Source organism: Macaca mulatta, chromosome X (assembly GCF_049350105.2).
Source record: "Macaca mulatta isolate MMU2019108-1 chromosome X, T2T-MMU8v2.0, whole genome shotgun sequence".
Taxonomy (NCBI): domain Eukaryota; kingdom Metazoa; phylum Chordata; class Mammalia; order Primates; family Cercopithecidae; genus Macaca; species Macaca mulatta.
In genome coordinates, this window is record NC_133426.1 from 54,292,835 (window position 1) to 54,317,241 (window position 24,407).

General features: G+C 50.4%; 1 protein-coding gene across 3 annotated transcripts in view; it reads right to left on the reverse strand.

Annotated features, from left to right (window-relative positions):
- FGD1 (FYVE, RhoGEF and PH domain containing 1) overlaps nucleotides 1-24,407 on the reverse strand; it is a 52,165-nt gene that overhangs the window by 13,300 nt on the left and 14,458 nt on the right. Inside the window, exons 1-8 of one of the 3 annotated variants that reach the window (XM_028841995.2) lie at nucleotides 22,549-23,326; nucleotides 13,284-13,457; nucleotides 12,249-12,426; nucleotides 11,682-12,123; nucleotides 10,485-10,574; nucleotides 9,480-9,628; nucleotides 7,393-7,549; nucleotides 7,148-7,286 (exon numbers count right to left, since the gene is read on the reverse strand). In XM_028841995.2, the coding sequence (XP_028697828.1) occupies nucleotides 7,148-7,286; nucleotides 7,393-7,549; nucleotides 9,480-9,628; nucleotides 10,485-10,574; nucleotides 11,682-12,123; nucleotides 12,249-12,400 (1,129 nt within the window). In that variant the 5' untranslated portion in view covers nucleotides 12,401-12,426; nucleotides 13,284-13,457; nucleotides 22,549-23,326. Of the gene's footprint in view, nucleotides 1-7,147; nucleotides 7,287-7,392; nucleotides 7,550-9,479; nucleotides 9,629-10,484; nucleotides 10,575-11,681; nucleotides 12,124-12,248; nucleotides 12,427-13,283; nucleotides 13,458-16,523; nucleotides 16,695-22,548; nucleotides 23,327-24,407 lie in introns of those variants that run through there. The other 2 variants (XM_028841996.2, XM_002806251.4) reach the window with 2 other exon arrangements.

A 24,407-nucleotide genomic window follows, 5' to 3' on the forward strand; every position in this document is an offset into this window, starting at 1 on the left:
GTGGCATGTGCCCGTAATCCCAGCTACTCGGGAGGCTGAGGCAGGACAATCACTTGAACCCTGGAGGTGGAGCTTGCAGTGAGCTGAGATCATGCCACTGCACTCCAGCTTGGGCGACAGAGCGAGACTCCGTCTCAAAAAAAAAAAAAAGAGAAAGACTCAAAGCCCTTGGTGATGTGGCTTCTGCTGACCACTCCAGCTTCCTGCACCTCCCTAAACATGTCCCGTCTTACTTCATCTGGCCAACGGTCACTCTGTCTTCTGGATCCAGCTCACCTCCTCCAGTGAGCCTGCCCAGAGTTGCCGGGCTGGGTTAGGACCCTGTCTGGGTTCTCACATTCTCCTTTGCTCCCTTCTGTCCCACTAGTCACAGTGCTCATCGTGTATTTATACATCTGCATCCATATTCCTCAGTAGACTAGGAGCTCCCTAGGACAGGGCCAAGGTCCCAATGCCCTCTCCAGGCAGATGCTTTGGATAAATTAGCTCCTTCAACCCTCACAACAACCCTGTAACATAGGTGATTGTGCCCCATTTATCTAATGAGGAAATCAAGACTCAGGGAGAAGGTGGCCACCCTAGGTTGCCTACCTGGGTGGCAGAGTTGGCATCAGAGCTGGGAATGATCTCCCAGCTGCCTCTTTTCCTACACATCCTACATCTCCCCCACCCCAGGGCAGGGGGCAGGCTGAGTGGTAGAGGTAGGAGGTACCCAGGGAAGGGGATAGGAAGAAGACTCTGGCAAGTTGTGGGCACACAAGCTCAGGCCTGTGTAGGCTGATGGGCTCTGACTGGAGGCTTTGTTACAACGAGCTCTGCCTGGAGATGTCTCATGTGGAGTATAGACCGGCATTTCCAAGGATCCAGGGTGTACAGTCCTTATCTGGGGCCTCAGTGTGGGGATTTCAGCCTAGAATTTCACTTAGGGGTTCAGGCTAGGGACTGCAATCTGGGGGGCCTGATGTAGGGGCTTGGTTTGGAAGCTTTAGTGGGGCCTGGTCTGGGCTTGGCAGTCTAGGATCTTGGTTTGGAGTTTAGTCTTGGGCCCATTGTAGGCAACAGAGGCCAGGAGTTCCAGATGGCCTGGTCTAGGGTCCAGGCTCTAGAGTGCAGTCTGGAAAGTAGAAAGTGGGCAAGTCAGTTTGGGGAACCAGACATATGATTCTGTGAGGCTCAGCCTGGGGAATTTAGTCTGAGGGGTAAAAAATTGGGAGCTCAGCTTAGGATCTTGGGCTGAGAATCTTAGTGTGCATATCTCAGGTGGGCTCTCATTCAGAGATTCTCATTCTGAACAGCTCAGAAAACCAGACCGGGAAGTTGTTTCTGGGGACAAAGTTTCATCTCTGGACTTGATGTGGGGAGTGCAATCTGGGAGGCTCCATTAGGGAAGCTCAGATGGCCAAGCTCAAGCTCTGAGGTTCATGCTGGGGCCTGAGATAGGGTTGGGATTGATACAAAACAGGAAACTCAATTTCTTCAACTCAGGCTGCTCTGCCTATGGAGTAGCCATTCTTTATTTCTTTACTTCTTAATAAACTTGCTTTCACTTAAAAAAATAATAATAATAAAAGGCCGGGCACGGTGGCTCACGCCTGTAATCCCAGCACTTTGGGAGGCCGAGGTGGGCAGATCATGAGGTCAGGAGATTGAGAATATGCTGGCCAACATGGTGAAACCCCATCTCTACTAAAATACAAAACTTAGTCAGGCGTGGTGGTGCGTGCCTGTAGTCCCACCTACTCGGGAGGCTGAGGCAGGGGAATTGCTTGAACCCAGGAGGCGGAGATAGAAGTGAGCCGAGATTGTGCCATTGCACTCCAGCCTGGCAAAAGAGAGAGACTCGAGGCCGGGCGCGGTGGCTCAAGCCTGTAATCCCAGCACTTTGGGAGGCCGAGACGGGCGGATCACGAGGTCAGAAGATCGAGACCATCCTGGCTAACACGGTGAAACTCCGTCTCTACTAAAAACTACAAAAAACTAGCCGGGCGAGGTGGCGGGCGCCTGTAGTCCCAGCTACTCGGGAGGCTGAGGCAGGAGAATGGCGTAAACCCAGGAGGCAGAGCTTGCAGTGAGCTGAGATCGCGCCACTGCACTCCAGCCTGGGCGACAGAGCGAGACTCCGTCTCAAAAAAAATAAATAAATAAATAAAAAAAAGAGAGAGACTCAGTCTCAAAAAAAATAAAAATAAAAATAGGCTGGGTGTGGTGGCACATGCCTGTAATCGCAGCACTTTGGGAGACCAAGGTGGGCAGATCATGAGGTCAAGAGATCAAGACCATCCTGGCCAACATGGTGAAACCCTGTCTCTACCCAAAATACAAAATTTAGCCAGGTGTGGTGGTGGGTGCCTGTAATCCCAGCTACTTGGGAGGCTGAGGCAGGAGAATTGCTTGAACTTGGGAGGCGGAGGTTGCAGTGAGCCAAGATTCCACCACTGCACTCCAGCCTGGGTGACAGAGGGAGACTCCCTCTTAAATAAATAAATAAATAATAAATTTCTCATATTCAACCTGGGGCCAATTTTAGAGGGATGGGCATTAGCCAGCACATTTAGTAATAAAAGCAGCTAACATTTATTGAGCCTTTACCATGTACCAGGCATTGTGCTAGGAGCTTTACCCAGGTTATCTCATTACTTCTCAAAACAACCATATGAGGTAGGTATCATTGTCATCCCCATTCTACATGTGAGAAAACTTAGGCTGAGAGGCTGAGCAGCTTGCCCAAGGATACACAGTTGAGAAAACGGACTCTATCTGGAGCCCACTCTAGGTCGTTTTCATTGGTGGCTCACTTTGGGTCTAGTGCAGGGAGCTTATTTGGAGAATTTTCACCTGGGGTTGTTGTGCTGGGGATCCAGTGTGAAAATAAAATTGCAGAACTGAGTCCTGGGAGCTCAATGTGGACCTGGGACTAGGCACTTAGCCTGAGTGGCTTAATTTGGGGGACAGTCTCATAATCTAGGGCATTAGTCCTGGAGCTCATCATGGGACTCTCCATCTGGTAAATGAAAAATAGGGGTCGTTGGCCGGGCATGGTGGCTCATGCCTGTAATTCCAGCACTTTTGGAGGCCGAGGCAGGTGGATCACGAGGTCAGGAGTTCGAGACCAGCTTGGCCAAGATGGTGAAACCCCGTCTCTACTAAAAATACAAAAATTAGCCGGGTGCAGTGGCGGGTGCCTGTAATCCCAGCTACTCGGGAGGCTGAGGCTGCAGAATCGCTAGAACCAGAAAGGCGGAGGTTGCAGTGAGCCGAGATCACGCCACTGCACTCTAGCCTGGGCAATGGAGCAAGACTCTGTCTCATAAAAAAAAAAAAAAAGAAAAGAAAAGAAAAAGAAAAAAGAAAAATAGGGGTCATCAGTCTAGGGGACTTGGGCTGGGGAGAACACAGCCTGGAATCTCTGTCTGGAGCTCAGTCTGGGCTGCTGAATTTCAGGGTTCCCCCTGGGGAACTCAAGGAATCCAGTCTGGGGGCACAGTGGGGCTTCAGTCTATAGGACAGACCTGGAGAGTCAGTCTTTTAAGTTCAGGCTGAAAGTTTCAGTCTGAGGGATACGAAATAGGAGAATTAATCTAGGGTGCTCAGTTGGCAATACTTGTCTATAGAATGGTGGCCAAGGAGATCAGACTGGGAAGCTCTTTTGGGGACCTCAGGCTGAAGGCTCTCACTGGGACCCCACTCTCAGGACGCAGGGTGGGAAGAGTATTCCAGGTGGGAAGAGGCCCAGTCTGGGGATCTTAGTTTGAGAAACCAGTGTTGGGATCTATAACTGGGACCTCAGACTGGGCTTAGTATGAAGGTTCAGTTTGGAGATGGGAGTCCATGGGGCCCATCCCAGGGAATCAGTCTGGAAGGCCCTTTCTAGAAGTTCAGGCTGGCACATCAGTGAGGGCTCTTTTTCAGCAGGAGGAATGAGGTACTTACTTATGCTGCAGATATCTGCTTGTAGAGCTTAGCTATTAAACTTTCTAGAGGCCTAGTTCTTTCTAGGGGTCCAGGCTTGGTAGTGAAGTGCCCCATCTGGCGGGGTGGAGGAGGCTTAGTATGGGAAGCGGACACAGCAGTGGACACAACTGTCCACTCCCCATTCTTTTTTTTTTTTTTTTTTTGAGATGGGAGTCTTACTCTGTGGCCCAGGTTGGAGTGCAGTGGCACGATCTTGGCTCACTGTAGCCTCGGCCTCCCAGGTTCCAGCGATTCTCCTGCCTCAGCCTCCAGGGTAGCTGGGATTATAGGCACGGCCACCACACCTGGTTAATTTTTGTATTTCTAGTAGAGACGGGGTTTCACCATCTTGGCCAAACGCCAGACCTCCTTTTTATTCAGGCTGGTCTCAAACTCCAGACCTCAGGTGATCTACCTGCCTCGGCCTCCCAAATTGCTAGGATTACAGGTGTGAGCCACCACACCCGGCCTCAACCCCCATTCTTATGGCTTTTAGGACCCCACACTTTCTTTGTTTTCTTCCTACCTTTAGGGCTCCTCCTTTTTTTTTTTTTTTTTTTTGAGATGGGGTCTCACTCTGTCACCCAGGCTGGAGTGCGGTGGCGCCACCTCGGCTCACTGCAACTTCTGCCTCCCGGGTTCAAGTGGTTCTATTGCCTCAGCCTCCTGACTAGCTGGGATTACAGGCGTGCACCACCATACCTGGCTAATTTTTGTATTTTCAGTAGAGACGGGGTTTCACCATGTTGGCCAGGCTGGTCTCAAACTCCTGACTTCGTGATCCACCTGCCTCGGCCTCCAAAAGTGCTGGGATTACAGGTGTGAGCCACCGCACCCAGCCTAGGACTGCTCCTTCTAAGTCTCCTTTGCTGATTCCACTTCCCTGAGGTTTGTCCTTGGCCCTCTTTCCCTTCCTTTTACACTTACTCCCTTTGGTGATCTCGGCCAGCCCTATGGCTTTGGAATACTATCTATGTGCAAATGACATCCAAATCTCTCCCTGGAATTCTAGATTCATCTAACTGCCTGACTAGCAGCTCACTTTGAACATGTCCAAAAACAGACTCCTAAGATCATCTTAGAAACCATCACCACCAGCCAAAAACCTACGAGTCATTCCTGACTCTTTCTCTCAAGCCCTGCATCCACTCCACCCTAGTCCTCTCAGTGCTGCTTCTGAAAAGAATATATCCTGAATCCAACCATTTCTCACAGATTCTACTGCTACTGTCCTCATCCAAGCCAACTTTTCTCACTTGGATTATTGCAAAAGCCTTCTAACTGATCTCTCAGCTCTCTCTCTTGCTCCCCAAGTGATCAACATCGAAACCTTCCCATGGCTACCCACCACACTCAGAATAAAATCCATCTCCTTATCTTGGCCTTCAGTCTTTGCTCCTCTCTCCAACCCCATTTCTACCATTCTACTCTCACTTGTCACGTTCAGAGATATGCAACCTGTCCAGCACCCCACCTCCTCTAATATCTCCCCTTGCCTTGGACACTATACTTGCTGTTGCCTCTGCCTGGAACATGCTCCACTCCAACAGGCATGTGCTTACCTTCTTTTTATTCAGGTTTTGACTCACTGTCTTCTAGTCAGACAGGCCACCCAATCTCAAGTAGGCTCTCCAGCCACTGTCATGCCACCCTCTTCTAACTCTCAGAATTACACTCAGCACCTATCTAATATTCTACTGTGTATTTAGTTACTTATTTATTTATTCTTGAGATGGAGTCTCACTCTATCACCCAGGCTGGAGTGCAGTGGCTCAATCACAGCTCAATGCAACCTCTGCCTCCCGAGTTCGAGTGATTCTCCTGCACTGGCATCCCGAGTAGCTGGAATTACAGGCACCCACCACCACGTCCAGCTATCTTTTTTTTTTTTTTTGAGATGAAGTCTTGCTCTGTTGCCCAGGCTGTAGTGTAGTGATGCAATCTCGGCTCACTGCAACCTCCGCCTCCTGGGTTCAAGCAATTCTCCTGCCTCAGCCTCCCGAATAGCTGGGATTACAGATGCCCGCCACCACGCCCAGCTAATGTTTGTATTTTTAGTAGAGACAGGGTTTCACCATGTTGGCCAGGCTGGTCTCAAACTCCTGACCTCAGGCGATCCCCTGGTCTCGGCCTCCCAAAGTGCTGGGATTACAGGCATGAGCCACTGCGCCTGGCCTCTACTGTGTGTTTATTATTTTTGTTTACTGTGTCTCTTGCTGACTAGAATATATGCTCCCTGAGATCAAGGACCTTGTCTGTTTTGTTCACCTCTATATCCCCAGTACCTAGAACAATGCACAAAAACATGGAGGTGCTCAGTAAGTAGCTGTTAAGTGAATGAATGAATGAATGAAAATAACAATCTGGGGAAGAGAAAGTGGGGTAGGCTGTGGGGAGCTCTATCTGGGGTATGGGGTTCAGGCTGATACTGGAGGAATCGGGATAGAAGACTTTTCTAGTGGTTCAATGTGTAAGGATTCAGTCTGGGGAGGAGGTATCTCAGCCTAGAGATCCAAATTTGAGAGGTGGAAAATTTGGGGTCCAGTCTAGGGTGCTCAATTTGGAGGTTCTTTTGGGAGGTTCATTCTGGGTAGTGGCTGATGGACATGGAGGAAAGCTCTAAATCTGGAGGATGGAAAATTGATGAGCCAGGGCTCTCTCTGGGTTGCTCAGCTGTGGAGATTCTGTGATGTGGGTTTGGCCTGAGAGGTTAGTCTGGCCTCTCAGCGTGGTGGCTCAGTCCCTGAAGTTTCAGGCTCAGTTTCCTTTCTCATTTGGTACAACTTCATTTGGGGGTGAGTCTAGGGGTCAGCCTTGGGGTCTCAATCTAGGAAATGGATGAGTTCCTTTAGGGGATCATAATAGGCATGCTCCTCAAACTCTGGGCTTCCAGTTGGGAAGTTCAGGTTGGGGGTCTCCTTCTGAATGTTCTCTTCAGGTATTCGGGCAGGGGTTTCAACTTGGAGGGCCCTGCCTGAATACCCAAAGAGAACATTCAGAAGGAGGATCTCATCCTGGGGTCTCACTTCAGAACCTCAGTGTGGGCCTTTCAGTTTGGAGATCCTCCTCTGGGATCTCAATCATGAGGCAATGGAAGGCTGACCCTGTGAATTAAGTCTTGGGGTCCTGCCTCAGAGGTCTGGCCTAGAGTTATTAGTGTGGAGGAGTAGGAAGGGGCCTGGGTGCACACACTCACTTTGGGCATCCTTGCTGTCCGGGGAGCCATGGGGCAGCTTTAACAGATAGTCCTTGAGAAGAAGCTCATAGCGGGGGATGCGCTGCACAGGCTCCAGCATGTGGTGCTGCAATGTCAGGTTGCCACAGGCTTCCTCCTTCTGTGACAGGCAGAAGCAGAGGGGCTCAGATCTGGCTGCAGATCCCCCACCACGTCTCTGCAGACCTCTCCTCCCCCAGTCTGCTCCCTCCAGCTTGACCACTTACCTGCACCTCATGGATGATGACTTTAAACTGGGTGGAACGCTCTGTCCAGGTGTTGACCAGCTCCACAGCCCGGTCAAAGTTCTTCACATACTCACCATACATCTTGAGGAAGGGGGCCAGTTTCTGCAGGATGTCTCCAATGCGTGGGTAGCGGTCCCTGGGGTGGAATTAGGGGCTGATGTGGTCCTGCTGCTCTTTGCCCCTCAGAATCTTCCCCCACAGGTCTCCAGATACCTTTCATCTCAGTCTTAGAAACCTACTTCTCAGCTAGTCTGCTCCTTCAGAAATACTGCTTACATTACAGGCCAATGAGGCCAAGAGGCTCGGCTTGACTTCAGACCACAGCCTGGGATGCCACCTGCCTCAATTCTGCCCTGCCCGAGTGCTGGTTGGAGTACCCACCCTGAGACCTTACTGCCAGGACCACTTCATATACTGATTATCAATTGTGTGCTGGGTGATGCTGGGGACACAGAAATGAGTCACACCCGTTTGAGCCCTGAGAGGGTCACCATCTGGTAGGTAAGACAAAGAGACCAGGCCTGGTCTTACTCCTCATTGGTCAGTCTGGTGCAGGAGCAAAGCAAACCAGACCTGGTCCCAGCCCTCAGGGTTCACAGACTCGTGGGGAAATATAGGAACCAGGCTTCATGCTGGCCCTCTGTGGTCACAGTCTGGTGAGGGGGACACACTTGACTCTGTAGGTGTGGAGAATCTGTAGGTATGGGGAATGTGGACATGATTTTAAGCAGGGAGAGACACGGTCTGACTGTTGTTTAGAAAGACCATTCTGGCAAATTGTGTGGACTCTAAAGGCTGGATTGGAAGAAGGCCTGGAGCCTGGGAGGCTGCCTGTAAACCTTGCCCTTCTACCTGAGGACTCAGCTTAGGCATCACCTTCTCCCTGAATCCTTCTGTAATCTCCAAGCTAGGCTTGGTCCAGTTGTCTGGATTCCCACAGCCTCCCATTCTCTGCTCTATCATAGCACTGTAAAAATAAAAAAGGCTCACGTCCATTGAGCACTTATTGTATACACCTGGTACTGTTTTTTGTTTGTTTGTTTGCTTTTTGTTTTTTTTTTTTTTTTGAGACGGAGTCTCGCTCTGTCGCCCAGGCTGGAGTGCAGTGGCATGATCTCAGCTCACTGCAAGCTCCACCTCCCAGGTTCACACCATTCTCCTGCCTCAGCCTCCCCAGTAGCTGGGACTACAGGGGCCCACCACCACACCTGGCTAATTTTTTGTATTTTTAGTAGAGACTGGGTTTCACCGTGTTAGCCAGGATGGCCTCGATCTCCTGACCTCGTGATCCGCCCGCCTCGGCCTCCCAAAGTGCTGGGATTACGGGCGTGAGCCACCATGCCTGGCCTATACTGGTACTGTTCTAAGCTCTTTTATGTATTAAGTTATTTAATCCTTAAAACAACCCTACAAGGTAGGCCATTATTATTTTCCCCCATTTTATAGATGAGGAAACTGAGGCACAGCAACTTAAGAAACTTGCTCAAAGTTACCAATTGGCACAGCTGGAATTTGAACTCAGCCAATTTGGCTCCTAACCTAATACTCCTGCAGGCTATGTTATTCTGTTGTAATTTTCTGAGTTCTGGTCTGTGTTCCACATCAGACTGGGAGGTCCTGGAAGGCAGAGCTTGGGCCTGATTCTTTTTTCTTTTTCTTTTTTTTTTTTTTTAAGAGTCTAGCTCTATCACCTAGGCTGGAGTGCAATGGTGCAATTTTGGGTCACCACACCTCTGCCTCCGGGTTCAAGTGATTCTCGTGCCTCAGCCTCCCGAGTAGCTGGGACTACAGGCACGTGCCATCAGGCCAGGGTAATTTTTAGTATTTTTAGTAGAGACAGGGTTTTGCCATGTTGGCCAGGCTGTTCTCAAACTCCTGACCTCAGGTGATTCACCTGCCTCAGCTTCCCAAAGTGCTGGGATGGCACCGTGCCCGGCTCTGATTCTTTTTTCAAAAGTCACTAAGAGGAAGAGCAAGTAGCAATGAAGTCTTGTGTACACCTCTGGGTCTGGGCTCGGCAGGCAGGTGGACAGGGGAGTGGGCAGTCTAGGTCTAGGGCCCCTCACCATTCCTCCATGCGCTTCTCTAGCTCAGGCAGCAGGAACTGCTGGTGGAAGCAATAGATGGAGCAGATGTTAGAGAAGATGCCGTGGACAACGTCGGCCGGGAAGGAACTGCGGTTCCGAGCTTCTTCCAGCAGCCGGGCACAGAACACCTGTGGGGCAGGGCAGAAGCACTCAGCCCAGCTGGGCCTGGGGCTTGGCTGGTGAAGGGGCAGCTTATGGGTGAGGGCAGTATTTGTGGGGAGGCTTGTGGAGCTTTGGAATCAGCATTGGTCTTGAGACTGAGGAGACAGGGAATGGGGTTAGGGTTATATATTGGGGAGATGGATTTCAGGTTATTCCAGCAGTCCCTGGCTTTGGCCCCCACATTTGTGCTTGATCCTGGCAGAGCAAGTATTCTGGCTGAGATCTAACTCAAGTGCGAGGGTGCCTTCTGAAGAAATGTTAGGCTGCCCAGGCACAGAAAGGGGTCCCTGCTGCCAAGAGTTAGGCTTTGGAACAATTAGAAGTCAGGATCAAGGTTAGGCTTAGAATGAGATTCGGGTCAGAGAGAAAGTTGGAATTAGATCCGTTTATTTAATGAATATTTTTGAGTGTCTGTTGTGTGCGAGGCACTGTCACAGAGGGTAAGATAGAGCAGTGAACAAAGATAAAAATCTCTACTCTCAGGGATTCTAGTGGATTTGGGATCTGGAATAGGGCTAGGGTTAGAATGAAGTTCACAGCTAGGGATAAATTCAGGATCTGGGTCTGAGTCAGTACTAGTGTCAGGTCGCAGTCAGGGCTGGTATACCTGCCCAGCATTAGGAGTGAGGGTTGGTATCACGATCAAGCTTGGGGCATAATCAGAGTTGGCTTCATGGACAAGTTGACTTCAAGGTCAGAGAGGAGTCTTACCGCCTCTAAATTCTGGCCACAATGGTGGGATTGAACTCAGGCCCTATCACTTCCTCCTTGAAATGCACCTACAAGGTCCTGGGGCCCTGGTACCCGCAAGGGGTCACTCACCTGATCCAGGAGATGGAGCCTGGAAACGTAGGCCTTCTCAGTTTGCAGGAGCTCATTCGCAATGTGAAACACCTTTTGCTGCACAGTCAACTGGAAAGGAGAAACAGTAACCCCCGATCCATCATCCTCTATCCTAACCCTCATCCAAGCCCCCAGAGTTCTTAAAACAGTTCCCATGCCACTCTAAGCCTAATACCACCCTAAGATAACCTTGACCCCCATCTCCAGATCTGTAAGTCCTTCAGCTTCATCCCTGACTCCCCAGTCTACCATAAGGCCTACCCCTCCATTCTGATGACATGCACTCCCTCACTCAACAACTCATTCACCTGCTCTCTCTATTCTGACTCAGCAGAGTGTAGTGGTTAAGCATTTTTGGGATGGTAAGTCAGACTTCCTGGGTTCAAATCCTAAGCTCTGCCATTCACTAGCTTGCATAACTTCTTTAACAGCTCTGTATTTAGGACGCCTCATCCATAAATACAGATAATAATAGGATCTATTTAACGTAGAGGCTGGCGAGAAACAAAAACAAAATAATAATAGGACCGAAGTCTATTGATAATGTATAAATAAAACACAGCAGACTACAGATTAAACGGCGTATAAATGTTAATTAATCATTTATTCACCTATTCAGTACACTTATCAGCAAGGGCTTGCTGAGTACCTGGGGTGTGAGAAAAGCACTAAAGTATAAGAACGTATAAAACTCATTGCCTGTTGGCCCAGTTTCCTATTCGTTAGATATATTTGTTGACTACCTGCCATGCTGGCAGTCCCTGGCTTTGGCCCCCACACTTGAGCTTGGTCCTAGCAGAGCAAGTATTCTGGCTGAGATCTAACTCAAGTGCAAGGGTGCCTTCTGAAGAAATGTTAGGCTGCCCAGGCACAGAAAGGGGTCCCTGCTGCCAAGAGCCTTCATCTGCACAGCCTCAGGCCCCTGCAGGGCTCTAGCTCTTGCGCCCCTCCTCCAGCTGTGGAGAAGTCTCTATGGATGTAAGAGACTTTCCATTTTACAAATAAGGAAACTGAGGCTTATGGTAGGGGAGCGGAGGGGGAAAAGACTTGCCCAGTGTCACAGAGCTTGGAAACAAGGTCTTATTTCGAGAAATACTGAGCTAGGGGAAGAATCAAGCATAAAAGGCTCCCAGGTTCTCCACATGGTCCTGCCTCTCAGTGAACACAGGTCAGTACCTCCACAGACTCCTGTCTCTCCATCAGGGGCACTGGGATTTCTCTGTCCTTCTCTTCCTCCTCCTCCTCGTCGTCCTCCTCCTCCAGGTCACTGTCAACCTCTTGGGAGCCAGGCCGGTGGGGGTCGGCCAAGGCAACAGGCACACTAGCCAGGGCAGCGGGCCCAGGGCAGAGGCTGTGGCTGGGGGGCCCGTCATCACTGACGAAGCAGGTCTCCTCGCTGTTGGATGGCGAGCTGATGCTATCAATGCCGCTGTCCCGGTTGGGCACCTTCTCGCCGTCCCGGGGCCCAGGAGCCAGCAGGAACAGGCAGCGAGAGGCCTCGCCCTCTGGGAGCTGGGGCACTGGTTGCTGCGAGGGTGGCTGTGGCAACATGGCTGGCTCTGGGGGACCTGGGCTGGGGCCAGGGGCTGGCCTATCCGAGGCGACAATCACAGGCTCTCTGAGGTGGGTGGTGGACACACATGGAGGCAGGGTATGAGCTTGACTGAGAGGCCTCTCCTGACTATCCTTTCCTGTCCCAGGCTCCCCCTTTCCCCTAGAGGGTGCCCTAGGGACCAGACTCACCTTTCAAACTTCTCAATCAGTGAGGATACTGCTGCAGAACTGGGGCTGGCCTCTGCTCTGGGGGCCAGGCCTTTGGCCACTCGGGGGTCGGCAGGCAGTGGGCGTGATGGTGGAGGGGGGATGGGCTCCAGTGGGGGTGGCATCCGGGGCATCTGCAGGTAGCTGGGCTTTGGGGGCACTGGAGAGATGAATAGGGAAGAGAGAAGGGAGACATCAGTGAGCTGGATTTGAGCCTGGCTAACATGGTGAAATCCCATCTCTACTAAAAATACAAAAATTGGCCGGGCGCGGTGGCTCACGCCTGTAATCCCAGCACTTTGGGAGGCCGAGGCGGGCGGATCACAAGGTCAGGAGATCGAGACCACGGTGAAACCCCGTCTCTACTAAAAATACAAAAAATTAGCCGGGCGCGGTTGTGGGCGCCTGTAGTCCCAGCTACTCGGGAGGCTGAGGCAGGAGAATGGCGTGAACCCGGGAGGCGGAGCTTGCAGTGAGCCGAGATCGCGCCACTGCACTCCAGCCTGGGCGACAGAGCGAGACTCCGTCTCAAAAAAAAAAAAAAAAAAAAAAAAAATACAAAAATTAGCTGGACGTGGTGGCACGTGCCTGTAGTCCCAGCTACTTGGGAGGCTGAGGCAGGAGAATTGCTTGAACTCAGGAGGCAGAGGTTGCAGTGAGCCAAGATCATGCCACTGCACTCCAGCCTGGATAACAGAGTGAGATTCTGTCTCAAAAAAAAAAAAAAAAAGCTGGATTTGGAGGTGGCTGGCTGTCATGGCCAGGCCACAACCCCCTCCACAAACCACAATCTGCACCTTTGCCTGAGGTAGACACAAAGGGGCTGAGGTGAGATCACAGTATGCACACATTAGCCTCAGGCCACAGCCCTCTGTGCACTAGGTAGGTAGCACTGCCCCCGGAGCACGGTGCCTCCCCATCCTTCTAACAAACCCTCTTCTCTGCCACTGGCTAACTTCTCCCTTCCTCTGACCCCTCCCCTGGGCCACTTCTCTGCTCTTTTCCGGGACCACTTACCCTGTGGCTTTGGGCCCGGTGCCCGCTTCAGTGGTGAAGGACGCTGGCTAGGGGTTTCGGTGGGGGGTCCTGGGTCTGAGCGAAGCCTCTGGGGACCTTCTGGATGAGGCTCTAGGCTCTGGCCAGGGTCAAGGGACAAACTTTTAACCAGGATCCGGTTTCCCTGGTGCAGCCCTGCAGGAAGAGAGAAAATGGGTGTGAAGTAACTGACTTTAACCCAAAGGGGAATGGGGTTAAAGTTAAGACTGGCATGTCTTAGCAGCTATCTGGGGTATTGGGTTTCTCTGAGCCCCTTTCCTGGCCACAGTGTTTTTCTGGGAAGCCCCTATCCTAGCCCTCAGATGGAGAGCCAGACCCAGGGCTGGGGCTGGCTGTTTTCATCAACAGATAAGAATTCTTTGTGACTAGTGCATTGATTCCATGTATGTCAGCAGGCAGTATTACTAGTGAGTTTAACCAGGCTGGGGGGTGGCTGTGAGCACCCTGAACTTTATATATGCATTTGCGGCCTTTGTTTATACAGCCACATAGGTATGCTGAGTATAAACCATTCTTCAACGTTTTTGTTAAGGTTCTGACAATATCTAGACTTTCTTGTTTACAATTTTGTGCAGCTAAGTATGCTTAAAAATGATGAAATTGTGTTTCATGAGCAAGTTTTGCTTCTTGAAATCCCAACTTCTGGCTGGGCACAGTGGCTCATGCCTGTAATCCCAGCACTTTGGGAAGCCAAGAAAGGAGGATTGCTTGAGCTCAGGAATTCGAGATGAGTTTGGGCAACAAAGTGAGACTCTGTCTCTACAAAAAATATAGAAGTTAGCTGGGCATGGTGGTGTGCACCTGTATTCCCAGCTACTTGGGAGGCTGAGGTGGGAGGATCGGTTGAGCCTGGGAGGTGGAAGTTCCAGGGAGCTGAGATCACCCCACCGCACTCCAGCCTGGGCAAAAGAGCAAGATGCCGTCTCAAGAAAAAAAAAAAGAAGAAGAAGAAAAATGAACACAAAATCCCAACTTCTCAGCAATCTGTATTACCCTCCTCAACTTCCACATCTACACAGACCCACACGCATCTTCCACCCCTGCCACACACACACGTGCAGCATCCAGAGGTCAGGTCACAGAAATAACTTTAAATCAAGCAGCCAGTTCGGAAAAAGGGGAGGCCTTTTTGTACTGTCCCTCTTCCCTCACTGTATGTCCCCTAAAGCCACCTCTATCTTTGGCTCTAGAGGAGATGATGGTCATGCTTAGGAGAGAGGATTTGGTCTGGGAGGCAGTGAGGGATCCCCCACCCCAAAGAAAGGAATGTGGGGCTCATGTGATCCTGGCTGGGCAGGGGGCTGTGGGAGTGCCTCAAATGATAGAGAGGTCAGGTGGGGCCAGAGAGGAGTGGGAAAGGCCTTGGATGCTAGGCTGACATCCATCCTGTAGCAGAAGGGAGCCACAAAAACCCCTTGCAGAGGGAGAGATGGAGGCAAACAGGTGTGAGGACAAGAGAGTAGTAGTCAAGAGCTCCCGGAGGTACCACCATCACATGGTGTAGGTTATGCTGTGCCACAGCCACATGGCCTCCCACTCAGCGCCACAGAGGGTCTGTTAGCCTATATCACACACAGTCTCATAAATGACTAGACACAAATGGGCCCACTCAGTCACAGAAACACTTGGTGTTATTTACACCATCTCACCCAACTGTAGGTGATCGCCCTACTGAAAGCCTAGTTACACACAGTCACAAAGACCTGCGGTCACAACCTCACATACGATCACACAGCCTCGCAGTATCACACACACCTGCAAACATGGTCATGCAATCACAAAGACACACAGTCACACAATGGCAATTCTACCATCTCACACACAGCCTCATATAACCGCCCAGCCACATACAATCATATACCCAGCTAGACATTCTTCAAACATGGTTTCACTGAGTCACAAAGATGTACATTGTCATTTACACTGTGTCTCACAATTGCAGGGCCATGGAGTGTCATACACACCATAATGTCACACCTGCAAACATGGTTACACACAAACACTATAGGCACACAGAGTCAATTATACCATGTCAGACACAATCACATACAGTGGCAAAACAGCATAAAGTCACATGATACCACACACTCAGAATCACAAACTCACAATCAGACATGTGGCATACAGGTGGCCCTCCATATCCATTGGTTTTGCATCCTCGGCCTCTGCATGGAGGCTGATTGATCAAAAATGTTTGGGAAAAAAACCAAAAAATAGCAATACAACAATAAAAAGTATATAAATAAAACCCAATACAGTATAGCAACTATTTACATGGCATTTACATTGTATTAGATATTCTAAGTAATCTGGCGATGATTTAAAGTATACAGGAAGGGTCAGGTGCGGTGGCTCACACCTGTAATCCCAGCACTTTGGGAGGCCGAGGCGGGTGGTTCACAAGGTCAGGCGTTCAAGACCAGCCTGACCAACATGGCAAAACTCTGTCTCTACAAAAATACAAAAATTAGCTGGGCGTGGTGGTGGGTGCCTGTAATCCCAGCTACTCGGGAGGCTGAGGCAGGAGAATCGCTAGAACCAGGGAGGTGGAGGTTGCAGTGAGCCGAGATCACGCCACTGCACTCCAGCCTGGGTGATAGAGACTCCATCTCAAAAAAAAAAAAAAAAAAGTATACGGGAAGATACACATAGTTTAGATGCAAATAACATGCCATTTTATATAAGGGACTTGAGTGTTGGTGACTTTGGTATCTTCAGGCCGTCCTGGAACCAATTCCCCATGGAGATCAAGGGACAAATGTCATTTACTATGTCATACTCATCTAACAAACACATCCACAGTGTCCCTGGGTCTTAGCCTTAGGCCCAGGAATATACACACCTGTGGGACACTTGCCACCTCCTAAACAGTCACTATGTCACATGCAAACTGTTGTGAAAACACACACACACACACACACACACACACACACACACACACACACACAAAGACCTCTGCACCCTCCCCTTCCAGGGTCACACAGGCAGAAAGAGTCACAGGGGATTTTAGGTCTCCCAGTCCCGGAGGGAAGAAATAGCCCAACCCACAGGGTTCCAGCAGCTTCCCTAGGCCCCTGACCTCACCCCTGGCTACATCCCAGTCAGGTCCACCCCAGGGGACTCAGATCAGGGTCCTTTCCCAGCACTGAGGGAACAGGGTGCCCCAGGCCCCAGGCCGAGCGCCCCTCCCCAACTCTGTACCTTGCTTTGGGTGTCGTTCCTCACTTCCTTCCCCACCTAAGCTGGCAGGGCCTGGCCAGAATGGAGGAGGCGCTCCTCTCCGCTCAGCTGTGCCGCTTACCCTGCCCTGCTCAGCACATCCTGGCCTGGTCTTGCCCTGCCCTCCCCCTAGGCATGGGGGTGAGGAAGATGAATCACCTGGAGGGTGGCACAGGCGGAGACGTGGTTAGAGAGACACATGGCCAGAGCAAGGGAGAGAGATAGAGAGAAGCTGACAGGGCCAGAGATGCAGTGAGTAAAGCCAGGTACCCTGCCATGCAGAGACCCCTCCTCAGACATATACACATAGGTGCCAGGGTCCCTGGTGGCCCCTGTCTGCCTCCTTGGGCCTGGGGGAGCCCACTTATCTCCACACCTCAATGCAGGCAGGCCTCTCTGGGCAAGCCCTCCTACCCTATCTGTAGCAAAGCAGCAGGGCCTCTGGATAAGGCTGCTCTCCTCCTGCTCCAGTGCTGGTCCTCGGGATGGAGTAACCATACATGCCACTCTCCATGGCCCTGCCCTAGCCCACCCACTGCTCCCTCCTCACCCATCTCACCTGAGAGCCCACAGAAAGGCCTGCCTCTCCATTCTCTCTGCCTCCTTGCAGGCAGCCCTGCAGGAAGAGGAGGCCAAATGAAATGCAAAGATTCCCTGGAGTCCCAGGTAAGAGGAACAGAGATTATCAGCCCAGTTTCTAGTAAGGAGATAGGGTCAGAGAGAGAGGCAGTGACTTGCCCAAGGTCGCAGAGCAAGTCAATGAATGGCACACTTTCTGGCAGACTGGTCATGGACTGGATTCCTTCTTATTAACCCCACTCTCCAAGGGGAAGCTGGAAAAGAGGGGAACCAGGAGGGGCAGGGTGGACCCAAGGGCTTCAGAAAGTCACAAACTGCAGTGTAGCTAGTAAGAGGGACACCCCTCAACCCTGTCCACAGGGAATTGAACAGGGGTCCAGTTTAGGAGCCTAGGCCTGACCAAGAACCAGGCTAGGTTTCACCGAGCGGGGGAAGGTTCAAGATCCCTCCCTCTTGTTTCAGAACTCCCTCTCCCTTGTCTCTCTGCCTACATTTCCCTGTCTGCTGTTTTCCCTCAGTGGCCTCCTTGGCTCCAAGTCTTGCTCCCTCCAGGTGGCTGAATGAACTTTCTTACAGTCCAGCTCAGATCATGCCACTTACCTGCACAAGAACCTTCTGTAACTCCCCACTGTCCATGGGAAAATAGAAACTTCTCGGCTAGGCCGGGCGCGGTGGCTCACGCCTTTATTCCAATACTTTGGGAGGCTGAGGTGGGTGGATCACCTGAGGTTGGGAGTTTGAGACCAGCCTGACCAACATGGAGAAACCCGATCTCTACTAAAAATACAAAATTAGCTGGGCATGGTGGCGCATGCCTGTAATACCAGCTACTCGGGAGGCTGAGGCAGGAGAATCGCTTGAACCTGGGAGGCAGAGATTGCGGTGAGCTAAGATTGTACCATTGCACTCCAGCCTGGGCAACAAGAGTGAAACTCTGCCTCAAAAAAAAAAAAAAAAAAAAAAAAAAGAAACTTCTCAGCTAGCCCTCAGTGGCCCCTCATAAACATGCTGAACTCTATGGCTTTCCTTGGCTGAGTTTGGTCTCCAGAATATTTTTGAATCTAGCAGACCCTGTGCTTGGGGATGAGAAAATCCCATCCCTGCCCTTGGGGAGCTCCCAGGGTAGGCCCCCCTCCTCCTTCCTAGAAACCACAGCCCTTCCCACTGCCCCATCCTGTCCCTACCCAGCAAGGTCCTGGATTCATTTTCTCCAGCCCTTTTTTTTTTTCTTTTTTGGATACAGGGTATCTCTCTGTTGCTTAGGGTTAAGCACGGTAGTGTGATCAGGTCACTGTAACCTCAAATTCCTGGGCTCAAGTGATCCTCCCATCTCAGCATCCCAAGTAGCTGGGACTCCAGGTACTCACCACCATGCCTGGCTATTTTTTTTTTTTTTTTTTTTTTTGGTAGAGATAGGGACCTTCTTTGTTGCCCAGGCTGGTCTCAAACTCCTAGCTTCAAGAGATCCTCTTGCCTCTGCCTCCAAAAGTGCTGAGATTACAGGCATGAGCCAGTATGTGCCCGATTCCTGCCTATTTTTCTTGTGGTTGATAATCCACAACATTATCACACCTACACCCACACCTCCACACCTGACAAGATCCTCCACCAGCACTGCCCCTTCCATAAATGGATTTACAATTCCCCAGTGCCCAGTAGAGCAGAGATCACCAAAGAGCCCCCCTCACACACATTTGGTCACACCACCAAATCTTTTTTATTTTTTACTTTTGAGGTGAGGTCTTACTATGTTGCCCAGGCTGGTCTTGAATTCCTGGGCTCGAGCAATCCTCCTGTCTCAGCCTCCCAAGTAGCTGGGACTACAGGTGTGTACCACCACACCCAGCGACCACCAAATCTGGTAATACTTTGTGGAAATGTATCCAGCCACACACCAACTGGGCACATCCCTCAAAGACCCAGAGAGAGAACCACAGAGCTACTTGTGTCTGTGCACCGTGCTTGGCACAACTGCACACACACAACCACCACTGCCACTTGGACATCTCTTGTCACCTACGGAAAGCATACTCTAGGTACCCCAGGAGTGCCACTGCACTGTGCCAGCTCTGCTATGGGGATGGGGGTGGGGTGTGCACCCTTCCTGCCCCACTCTCAAACCCCTGCCCCCCAGGCATTCATCAGGCCAGAAGGGCAATCTTGACTCTTACCCTCAGGGAGTTCCCAATCTCAAAGACAAAAGACTCTAACTCAGGAAAGGTAAGGAGGGTCAGCCTGTGGGGACTGGGGAAGCTCAGGGGAGGGGAACGGATAGGGTGGCCAAACTACAGGACACTCACTCAGTTAATTTTTTTGTTTTGTTTTGAGACGGAGTTTCGCTCTTGTTACCCAGGCTGGAGTGCAATGGCGCGATCTCGGCTCACTGTAACCTCCGACTCCGGGGTTCAAGCGATTCTCCTGCCTCAGCTTCCCCAATAGCTGGGATTACAGGTGCCTGCCACTACACCCAGTTAATTTTTGTATTTTTGTAGAGATGGGGTTTCACCATGTTGGCCAGGCTGGTCTCGATCTCCTGACCTCAGGTGATCCACCTGCCTCAGCCTACCAAGGTGCTGTGATTATAGGTGTAAGCCACCACACCTGCTCACTCAGTTAAATTTGAATTTCAGATAAACAAGGAATGTTTTAGTATAATATGTCTCATGAATACTTATACTAAAAATTTCTCAAGCTATACTTAAAAAATGACTTGTTGGGGTGGGCGTGGTGGCTCATGCCCGTAATCCCAGCACTTTAGGAGGCCGAGGCGGGTAGATCACGAGGTCAGAAGTTCAAGACCAGCCTGGCCAACATGGCGAAACCCCGTCTCTACTAAAAATACAAAAATTAGCTGGACGTGGTGGCAGGCGCCTGTAATCCCAGCTACTCGGGAGGCTGAGGCAGGAGAATGGCTTGAACCCGGGAGGCGGAGGCTGCAGTGAGCCGAGATCATGCCACTGCACTCCAGCCTGGGCAACAGAGTGACACCCTGTCTAAAAACAAAAAAAAAATGACTTATTGTATATCTGAAATTCAAATCTAATTGTATTAAATAGTTTTTGAAGGCTAATTCTGGCAACCCTAGTCAGGGAAAGCTTCCAAATGAATGTGGCAGAGCCAGGCCTTCAAGACAGCACCTGGTAGCCAGAGTTCCCCCAGACCCTTGTCCACTTAAGCCTCAAGCAGGCTAGGGACTCTACCCAATTTTTTCTGCAATGGGCATCTGAATGCTCACGACAGTGCCGTTATTTCAGGGATGGCCTTGAATCTGGTCTTTTTTTTTTTTAAGTCACTAATTTAAAAAGCCATGATACTTGACTATTCCCAACAAGGGTGGTGTCATCATGATCACTGACTGGACTGCATGGATTGAACTGCTGCAGCACTTGTATTAGGAACAGCTGGCTTAGGACTTGCACAGACCTCAGTTTAGATTCCAACACTACCTTTTACTAGCTGTGTGGCCCTGGGCAAGTCTCCCCATCTACCTGAGCCTCAGTTTCTTTATCTGGAAAAAAGGACTATAATAGCAGTTCCTTGGTTTGGGGGAGCCTATGGGACAACGAAGGGAAAGAGCACAGTGACCCACCCTGCCACACACACACAGAGCGATATGGGTTAAACTTGAAAACCAACAGAATCACACATCACAAAGCCACAAAACTACACACATAGATACATAAGCCCACGGGCTGTAGGCTGCAACCCAACGTAAAACTGTGGATACACTGAGAAACACAAGCAAACTCAGCCAGAGAGACACAGAACCCAGCTCCGCTCACCAGGACAGCTCTGCAGATCAGGGCAGGATTCCTATGAGAGGTGGTAGGGCAGTGAAGACGATGGTGCCCTGTCCTCCCCATTCAAATTCAATTCAAAATACAAACCAGAAAAAAAAATTGTAAAATAAGTGTCAAGAAGTGTAGCTGAGGTTTGAATTTTCCCATGACAACTTATTGTTGTTGAAATAGGAAAATCCTTCCAAAAATTGTTTCTGGTTGCTGCATGCCCCTGCGTGGCAGGTGTCCTGAGCACATGCTTCTGGGTTTACTGGCAGATAAAGTCCAGCATCTAGCTAAGTTTGAGGACAAGGGCTCCTTTTGCCCATTCCCACTGGAACTGGACCCTGCATCTCCCTCAGCCCTTCCTGGGAATTTCAGCTGCCAACTTTCCCCCTCCTTAGCTAATAGCAACCCCTCTTGCTTCTCCCAGCTACTGTAGCCTTGGCTTACTCTCAAGACAGCTATTAGGGCCCCTGACTGGACCCTGGTCATTAACTCCCTGGTGTCCTGGGGCAAGTGGTTTCAAAGCTCTGGGCCCCAATTTCCCCATTTGGGGCCCAGAGCTATGAAAGATCGCTCTGCAGAGATGCTAAAATGGGGAGAAATGTGTTCTGCTTGTTGTGAACAATCGGCGACGAGATCCTAGGGTAAGCAGAAGCCGGCCCCTAGCACACAGGCCTCCTGACAGCCCAGGCAAACTTCTCCCTACAGCCCTCAAATCTCTTCCTTTCCCGGCTGAGAGGTAGGCTCCAGGGACAGCTGGAATTCCTGGGGGTGGGGTGGGGAAAGGGAACAGAGGGAGTGGAGAACAGCAGAAAGGAAAGTGCCTTTTGGGAAGCCAATTCTGTGGGGCGAAGGGGCATCTCTCTGCTTGACCAAAAAAAAAAAAAAAACAAGAAAACAGCCATAACTGCCCCACCTCTTCCCAACTGCCCCTTGAATGTGAGCTGCAGGCCAGCTGCCCCACTCCACCTTCAAGGCCAGACTGCACCCAGACCTTGCCTGACCTAGCAGATGTTGTCTCTGAAAGTTCAAACTCAAAGCTCGGTCAAGTGTGAAATGTGCAGAAGGAGCTGTTTACAGGAACCCTGTAGGTAGCTCAGGGGTTCCTTCTCTGAAGTCCACTGTTCTTCTGAACATAAGGACTCTGCAGAAAAATGGAGGCACTTTCTATAGCGTGAAGACACTTTCAAGAAGTGGGGGCCATTCTGGCAAGTCAGGAGCTTCCTAACTCTTTCGAGTTTCCTAAAGAGCATTCTATCCTTCAAAATCGAGACACTTTCTGTGAAATGGAGGTCTCTTTAATAAACAGAAGGCCCTTCTGTAAAGGGAGGAAGTTTTTCCAAAAACAGGAGCCTTCTTCAAAGTGGAGGGACATTCTGTAAAGTGACAAGAGTTCTCTAAAGGCCCTTTTGTAAAATGGATGGCCTGTTTGTAACCGAAGAATTCTTAAGGATCATGACAAAACAGAAGACTGTTAAATAGGGGAACTCCTTTTTGTAAAGTGGGGCCCCTTCTTTAAAGAGAAGGATGTTTGTGTAAAGTGCGGACCCTAGTATAAACTGAGGAACTTTCTGTAGAGTGGGACAGTCTAAGGCCATAGGGAATGGTGGGGACCGGGTTAAAATGGAAAGCACATGCCTAACCTGAAGTAGAAACAGCAGCTTCTCCCCTCCACGCAGGTGTCACCTTGCAGTAATGCGGCCCTGTATTGTCAGGTCTTCCAATATTTCAAGGGAATTCAGAAATCCAGATTTTTCTTCTTCTTCTTCTTCTTTTCTTTTTTTTTAGACAGAGTCTCACTCTGTCACCCAGGTTGGAGTACAGTGGCGTGATCTCGGCTCAGTGCTACCTCTGTCTCCTGGGTTCAAGCGATTCTCCAGCCTCAGCCTCCCGAGTAGTTGGGATTACAGGTGCACACCACTACATCTGCCTGATTTTTGTATTTTTAGTAGAGATGGGGTTTCACCACATTGGCTAGGCTGGTCTTGAACTCCTGACCTCGGGTGATTCACCTACCTTGGCCTCCCAAAGTGCTGGGATTACAGGCATGAGCCACTGTGGCCGGCCGGGAAATCCAGGTTTTTCATGTGAAATCCCTTAATTTTAAAAACTGTGGGCAGGCCAAATGAAACTTGTGAGTCAAATTTAACTTGTGGGCCATCACGTTGCACTGTCTGAGTTAGCTGATCCTGAAGGCTCATTCTACCCCTGCTGTTTATGCCTTGCCCTATCTCCCATGCTCTTGCCCTTGAGTAGAAGCCTTGCAGGTCCCATCTCCCATTCCCTGGAAGGGCCCAGTCTCCTCTGCGTCTGAGCAGGCTCAGGGAGCTGGCCCATGCATTACTTGTCAGAAGTTCCCCGAATTGGAATCTGCCTTTTGTTCTGTCTGACCCGGTTTACCTTCTGCCCTGTGCAGGATGCCTAAAGAAGAAAGAGCAGGAGATTGTAAGAACATGCAGAAATCTCTGGAACTCAAGCTGTTCACTTTTTAGCAGAGGATATAAGATATGAGGATTCAACTGCTGAACACCTACTCTGGGCCAGGTGGTGTGTTGATGCTCTCGTATGGCATCCTCCTAATGATCCGGTGAGCTATTACCCATTTTACAGATGAGGAAACTGACGCACAGAGAGGCAAAATAATTTGCCTGAGGACAGCTAAAAGTGGTTGAGCTGGGACCAGATCCCAAGTGTGTCTGTGTCCAGAGTCACAGAGCACATCTTCAGTGACTGCTGAGTTGGGAAAGAAATCACATTTGGAGCGGGGAGAAGAGAAGACTTCCTAAAGGAGGTGGTTTTTAGTTGCACCATCCAGGCTGGGGTGTGTTTTTTTAGGTATAGATGGACTGAGAATGGTTCTGCAGACAAGGGAAGAAGAGTGGGCAAAAGTGTGGATACTGGGTGGGGAGGTAGGAGTGAAGCATATATTTGGAGCACGTAATGTCCTGGGTTTGCAAGAAGGCTCCACACCAGGAAGAAGGATTAGGAAAGGCCAAAAGATAAAAGCAAGCAGACACCCCCTTCCCTACACCACAACCACCACCATACACCTATAGGGGGCATGCAGAGACAGACGCAGGCACGGGAACAGACACAGGTATAGAAACAGACAGACACATCCACAAGATCTAAGGAGACCCACATGCAGAAACATCTAGAAACTCCCATATGCTTAGTGCCAAGGTGACGTACAACCAGGCACAGAGGAGCACGTAACACATACAGACCCAGAGACACACATGGATCTATATACAAACACACAGATGGCCATACAGAAACAAGAACATTAAGACACACACACAAAATAGATCCACGGGGACAAAGAAGGCCAGGCACATGCACGCACGCGCGCGCGCGCACACACACACACACACACACACACACACACACACACACAGAGAAACCAAGCAGCCACATGAGAGCATAAGCAGCCCATCCCTCTTCCAGTTGCTTGATTACTGTGAGGGCCCAGCCACCTCCTCCCTGCTTCTCTAGACTAGAG